General features: G+C 44.3%; 1 protein-coding gene across 1 annotated transcript; it reads right to left on the bottom strand.

Annotated features, from left to right (window-relative positions):
• Positions 1-3,557: 3,557 nt before the first annotated feature.
• Positions 3,558-4,556, bottom strand: LOC120380739 (olfactory receptor 6J1). Its single transcript, XM_039498670.1, has one exon. It carries the CDS (start codon positions 4,554-4,556, stop codon positions 3,558-3,560), a length of 999 nt encoding a protein of 332 aa, XP_039354604.1.
• Between the last annotated feature and the right edge of the window lie 3,125 nt (positions 4,557-7,681).

Genomic DNA, 7,681 nt, shown 5'->3' with positions numbered 1-7,681 from the left:
TCCTCAATATTTTTGTCAAAAAAACAGATTTTTATTTTCAGCCAGCTTTAGTATTTAGTAGAGCTACTTGAAATGTGTGGAATGAACACACTGTTTGTTTAAAATGGCCTGTTTTTAATGAAAATGTTCATGGTTATATATAGATATGGCCTTAATAGAGAATGCCTTATGGAAATTATTAGTTTACTGGAAACATTTTTGATAATTTTCAGAAGGAAGATAATGATTTTTTTAAAGTATATAAAAAAACCCAAACAAACAAAAAACAAACAAACAAACAAACAAAAATGAGGTCACTTTCAAAACATTTCCCAACAACAACTTCAACATTCCCAAAATGCTTATTCAAAGCACATTTTTAATCCCCCCCACCCCCACCTTTACTATCACACGATAATGCTGAGCTTGTACCTGGTGCGTTTCGTCAGTAGCTCTCGAAGTGCTGTGTACAAAGGAGCTCAGTATCAGGGTTAGGGTTAGGATAAGGGAGGTCAGGATCAGCACCCCCACTTTACAGATGGGGAACCTTTGATGCAGAGCAGGAAGTGACTTTCCCAAGGTCACCTAGCAGGTCAGTTGAACTGCTCAATTTAAAAAAAAAATGAAAGGTTGTTTTATTAACATTGCCTTTCTAAAATAATTCTGGGAGGGGTTTATGAAAATATTTCATGTATATTAGGTTGTGGTTTTGTTCTTTTTTTTGGTCAAACATTTTCTATAATGCTATGGGTTTGTGGGTTTGTTTGTAGGAAGAAATGTCCCATGTGGGCGGAATATCCCGTAACTACCTTGCTTGCCTCCCCGCCTGAAGCAGCTGGTTCCAGCCACTGCTGGATAGGCCCCTGGTCTGCTCCAGCTCCTTAGTCTTATGTTCGCTGCTTGCGAACTAGCAGTGAGAGTAAGGCCGATTTGCCTCTCGTTTACACGACTTACAGAGTTACAGCTCCACTGGTTCCTTTGGTGTTACCACTGGTTTACATCAGGATGAATGAAAGAGGAATCAGCTGCACTGAATGCAGTGGAGTTACTCCTGATTTACACCAGCATGAGAGAATAAGCCCCATTGACTACCGTGGAGTTACTCCTGATTTACATCAGGTGAGCAAGAGGAGAATAGGTCCCATTGACTTCAGTGGAGTCACTCCTGAATAACATTGGAGTGAGTAAGAACATGAGCCCTTCTAACTCGAACAGAATCACTCCTGGTTTATGCTGAGGTGTAGTAAGAATAATAGAATAGTCTCTCTAATGCTAGTTATTCTGTGCAGTGCTCCTGGACTCTGCTTGCTAACACCACACAATGAGCATCCAGCCTTCTACAGTGACCCGAAGGTCACGAATGGCCTGTACTTAAGAAATGTGTCCTCTTCAGATACAAAATGCCACTTGTGTTTCCTGCTGAGGGTGACATGCCTTCATCTGAAGCAGGTTCCTCTAGCTTACCCAGCACAAAACAGGATCTAATCACGTCTGTCTTCTCAGGGGAACAATTTAAATGAACATCACTGAGTTGTAATCATTAGCCAGGAGCCCAGGGAATAGACCTGGGAATCCTACCAAACCTCAGGGCTGGGTGCCAGCAACCCCTGAGAACCAGATGAGAGGCTATTTCTGAGATATCTGACCCCATTGCCAAAGGATTGTGTGACCCTCTGCTGGTGTAGATCAGCGTAACTCCACCACCTTCAGTGCTGCTGCACTGATTTATGCCAGCTGGGGGTCTAGCCCCAGTGACAGACAGATTGAATGACGTTCCCAACAAGGGACAAAGGAAGCTGATGGGATATTTGGGAAAAATGTTCTGAGTCTGAGGTCCGGTCCACACACACAAAACTTCATTGGAGAAGCACCAATATGGCTTGGTTCAAGTACCATCAGAGGGAACAAATACCAGATACTGCAAGGGCTCTGTCACCTACTGGAGAAAGGCATGAGAAGAACCATAGCCTGCATGTTACAGCCAGACAAATTCAAATCAGAACTAGGGCATAATTCTTTTCACACTGAAGGTGATTAACCACTGGGACAAACTATCAAAGGTGGTGGTGGATTCTCCGTCTCCTGACGTCTTGAAACCAAGGCTGGATGACTTTTGGAAGATGCTTTAGTCAAATGCAAGTTATAGGGCTCAATACAGGGGTAACTGGAAATAATTCTATGGCTTTGGTCACACAGGGAGCCAGACTGCGTGATCTAATGGTCCCTTCCGGGCTTAGAATCTGCTATGAATCTATTGCTAGAGCCATGGTGGCGTGGAGAGTACAGGCACTACACAAGTAGCTATAAATCGCAGTGAAGATAGGCAGTGAGACACTACACAATGGAAAATAGCAGTGTAGGGTGGGAGGCATGACTTGGGCACCTAGAGAGCTGTGTCGGGTACATACCATGGGGTTCATGCATGTAGGAAACTCTTTTCTACTCACACAAGCCGTGCCTCGCCATCTACACAGCTATTTATACCCAGGCCAGCTGGACACATGGTGTCTGCACTCTCCAGGCTGCCGTGCATGTAGACAGACCCAATAATTGCATTTTGCACACTCTACTCTGAAAGCACAATCTCTACACTGAATTAGTGATGCTACCGTGCGGATTGGCCCGTCCAGAGCTGCCCATCTGGATTGTGAAGTACTGTTCACAGTGCTTGTCCACCCATCCCAAAACTCTCAGATGATGACAGATTGGAACGACTGGGATTGTTAACCATAGATAGGAGACAGAGAAGAGGGGATATAGATAAGTTAATGGAGGACAGGTCCATCAAGGGCTGGGCAGGGATGGTGTCCCTAGCCTCTCTTTGCCAGAAGCTGGAAATGAGCAACAGGGGATGGATCACTTGATGGTTCCCTGTTCTGTTCACTCCCTCTGCGGCACCTGGCATTGGCCACTGTCAGAAGGCAGGATACTGGGCTAGATGGACCTTTGCTCCGACCCAGTATGGCCACTCTCATGTTCTCTTGTGTTCTTATGACATGATGAAAGGCAATAAAATACTGAAGGTAAATCAGGGATTTCTGTTCACTGTCTCTTAACAAAAGCAGAAGAGGGAAGTCAATAAGATTGAAAAGTGGCAAATGCAGAAACTGACAAAAGGGAATGCTTGTCCATACAACACAGTTAGACTATGGAACATGTTACCACAGGATATTAGAGGCCAAGGAGGTACTGAAGTAACAGTGTGAAATGTAATGCCCTAGGATGTACAGGAGAGGTCAGACTAGATGACCTAATATGGCCTTAAATTATACAAAAAAATGAATTTAAGAAGATTCAAAGAGGGACAAGATATTTATATTGATGACAAAAATATCCAAAGTTAGAAAAGTTAATGGTAAAAAGGGCAGTTTTTGTTTTGGCAGGGATATAAAAATTCCTGCTTTCACCCTCTAAATAACAGGGATTAGGATGAGTCCTTCATGGGGAGCAAGTTATCCCACATCTGGCTGCTATGCGATTTCTCACACCGCCCTCTGAAACATCTGGTGATGGCCACATTCAAAGACAGGATACTGGGCTAGATGGACGATGGGCCTGACCCATGGATCTGCTCATTCCTATGCTACACTTCTCTTTCTGCAAGGAGCAGCACAAATCAGGAATAATCTGCCCACACTATAAAATACAAGTGCTTTGCTGTGGCTAAAAGTCTCCCTCAAAACCTTCTTGACTATGTCGTTCCGTAAGGTGTAGATAAAGGGATTTAGCAGTGGGTTAACTATGCTGCTGAGTACGGCAGGGATCTTGTGCATCTCCAAAGTGGACTTCTGTGACGGTGTCACATACATGAAGATGGAGATACTGCCGGACATGAGAACCAGGGTCAGGTGGGTGGCACAGGTGCTGAAGGCTTTATTCCGGCCAGTGTTGGTTGGGATGCGCAGGATGGTGGAGATGATGAAGACATAGGAGATCATCGTTAGGGTTAATGAGCCGAGGATGACAAGAGAAGATAACATGAAGTCTATCAGCTCAACCAGATGTGTGTCAGTGCAGGAGAGCTCCAGCAAGGGGCCAGAATCGCAAAAAAAATGGTCAATGACATTGGAACGGCAGTAGGACAACCTGGAAATCATGATGGTTGGGAAGAGGATGGAGAGAAGCCCACCCAGCCAACAGGCCATCATCATCTGGGCACAGACACGGCTACTCATGAGGATGGGGTAGTGCAGCGGGCTGCATATGGCAGCATATCGGTCGTAGGACATGGAGGTCAAGAGGAAGAACTCCACCGTGCCCAGGAAGAAGTAGAAGTAGGACTGGGCCATGCAGCCAGCGAAGGAGATGGATTTATCTCCCGAGATGAGGTTCTGCAGCATCTTGGGCACGGTCACCGAGGTAAAAAATAGGTCCAATGCCGAGAGATTACAGAGGAAGAAGTACATGGGCGTGTGTAGGCGGCCGTCAGCGTAGACAATGCAGAGAATGACCATGTTGCTGAATAATGTCAAAAGGTATAAGCATAGCAGCACCACAGAGAGCAGGATCTCTGTCTCCTGTCGGATGGGAAACCCCAAGAGGATGAATTCTTCCACAGCTGAAGTGTGGTTCTCCATTCCCAACTGACCTATTGGGATAAGGAAACAATTATACAGTAGGGTTTGTAAAATCTTGGGGCCAGACCATAACTCTCAAATGTCCTTCATGGCAGGGGGCATCTCTACATCTGGGTGAAATTCTACTGTCACAAATTTTCAAAAAACAAAATGAAAAAGCCCCAGAAAACTGGGTTTTTGACTAAAAGAAAAGGGTGGTGGTAAGTGTCCATGGGCCACACTTGCAAAGGAATTCAGGCACCAAAAGATGCAGCAATGCAGCAATGTGGGATTTTCAAAAGCATCTACATAGGTTAGGGATAGATTTTTAAAGGTATTTTTAAAGGATTTTCAAAGGCACAGAGGTACCTAAATCCCATTGAAATCAATAGACATTATATGCCTAATATGCTTAGGCACTTAGAAAAAATTCCACCAACCGCCTATCTTCATCTTTAGATGCTTAAAAACCTTTGAAAAGCTGGCCCTACATTTCTCGTTTGCTCATATATATATCACCAGAAAAGCAACATGAAAACTGAGTATTTTCCACATTTGAACTAAACAATTTTCAGTTTCTGGCAGTTTTCAGGGGGAAAAAAATGGTCTCTGACAAGTTTAGGGTGAACATTTTAAGTTTCCGAGTTTTTGAAGAAAATATTGAACATTTTCCTTAGCCAGAAAAAACACCCAAATTTTATGACCAGCTCTAAATCTAATGAGTTTTACTCACAGTAACTTACATTCAACACAGATTGGATATTTCTCCTCTCACTTAAATTGTGCAAAATGATTAATGTCAGAAATGCAGAGAATCATGAATCCGAGGTTCATCGATTCCTAGATTCTATAGGACCATAATGGTCATCTAGTCTGACCTCCTGTGCACAGCAGACCAAAGGACCTTGCTCATGAATCTCTTCACCAAATGTATGGCTTCTTGTTGAACCACAGCATGGATGTTTGGAAACAGACATCCAACCTTGGGGAGAGAAAGAGGCCATTACACAGGAATCCCACATCATCAAGTTGCCTGCTTGAATAATTTGTGTGTCACTCATCTGCGGTGTTTGCCACACATTGTTTTTCTTGTTTGGGCCTCAGCGAGTTGAGAGGTGAGGATGTGATGTGATCCTCAGCCGATAAAAACTTGCATGAAATCAGTGTACATTATCCTGTTTAAAACCAGCTGTTGATCTGGCCTATTGAATTCAACTCAGCCATACAGATTTATCCCTGCAGGGGAACCAGGCCAATGACTAGTGTGATGTTGGTTGCACTGGTTTCTGGGGTGAGATGTTGATTATAATTAATTGTCCCGAAACACAGGGCTGCTGCCGGGGACCCAATGTGCTAGAGGCTGTACAACAACAATAAATAAGAGTAATACCCGGCGCTAATGTAGCACCCTCCTCTTTTAATCTCAAAGTGGTTCACAAAGGAGGGCTGTATTGTTACCCTGGTGAAACAGGTGGGGAAACTGAGGCAGACAGAAAAGAAGTGCAACACAAAACAAAACATGGTCCCAATATCAAATCATTTACACTCTCAGTAGCCAAATGTATTTAGGTACCTAAAGAAGTACTAGGTACCTGGTAGCATTCTCAAGAGTGGCGAGGTGCCTAACTCTCATTGAAATCTATGGGAGTTGGGCACTTTGGAAAAGCCCACTAGATGCCTATATGCATCTTTACACACCTTAACATCTTTACAAATCTGGCCTTAAGTATCCAAGTAAGCCTGGTTTTCAGAAACCCCTGAGGATGCTCTGCTGATCAGGCTCCTTGAAGATGTCATAAGGTGGCCAAAAGATGAGGCACCCAAAATGAACAGATGCTTTTGAAAATGTAGACGGTGGAGATGAAGATTTTCAAAGGTGACTAAGGGAGGCAGGTGTCCAATTCCCAAAGACTTTCATGGATTTGAGTGTCTAACTCCTTGAGGCTCATCTGAAAATGCCAATCTAGACACATGAACAACATTACACTGAGTGCAATAGTGTAACTATACTCACTTCCCGAGAGACGGGCAGTACAGCACCCCAGTCACCTTCTCCTCCACACCCCGCTGCATAGATCAGAATAAGTCACTCATTATTTTTAGCCATCTTTGAGTGATGGAAACAAAATAAATTAAGCATCTAATATGCTATTGAAAAAAACCTCATTAAATCCATTGACTAAATTGTTACACAATATGTCTGTGCCTTTTCTTCCAAGCTGGAAGAATAATGGGAAAAAATGCATTAATTGAACAACAGATCATAAATTTCACTGAGCAAATTCTCATATTGAAATTTGGTGAACAAGTCTCGCCCAAGCTGAGTAAATGAAATCCTGGAACCTCTACAAATACCCACGTTTGGCTCTTCGGAGGCTGCTGAGGTACTACGAGGATTAACGAGAGAGGTACCAGACTCTACCCTGCAACAGGCTTGGTGCTGCCATGGTGATATGAAAGAGAGTTTGCTACATTTAAGAAATCTCTTCTCGCTCTTCATGGCAAATCTCAGGTGCTTTGCTGAGGGACCACTGTGCTAAGGTGGGTCATTTTAACCCAACAAATACACCTCCAGGGGCTAATTTCTTCTCTCTTCTCTGGGGAAGCAATTTAGCAGAGTGTACCGCTGGGCAGATGCTCACGCGCCAGCCTAGGGAATGATTTATGGGATCAGCAGTAATCATTAACCACCATGAACTTCAGGGCTGATTTCCACTTTTTAATAAGCAGTCAGATACTACAATGATGGGCAAGACGGATTGATAGGGAGGGCGGATTTACAGTTAACTCACTGGACTGGGACTCAGAAGTCTGCATTCAAATGCTACCTCTGCCACAGCTGCTGCATGCGACCTTTGGCAAATCACTTAGGGTGGGACTCTTCAAAGGCACTCTGTGCTGACCTAGTTTGCACTCAGTGGGAGTTTTAGCTCTGACTTTAATGGGAGCAGAGGTAGGGGAGTGCTGACCCTTTCTGACAATCTGCAGCCTGCCTGGCCCAGGTCCGTAAAGGTGTGGAGATGTTGCTCTGCTCGGCGTTGCAACACCACATGCCCAGGTGCCCTGCTGCCAAGTAGAATATTGAACCCCGAGCTAGGAAATCCAGCCCGCCACAGAACACGTGGCGAGAGCTAGACACCGAGGGA

The sequence above is a fragment of the Mauremys reevesii genome, linkage group 13 (assembly GCF_016161935.1).
Source record: "Mauremys reevesii isolate NIE-2019 linkage group 13, ASM1616193v1, whole genome shotgun sequence".
In the NCBI taxonomy this organism is placed as follows: Eukaryota; Metazoa; Chordata; order Testudines; family Geoemydidae; genus Mauremys; species Mauremys reevesii.
This window is presented reverse-complemented; position numbering and strand designations above follow the sequence as displayed.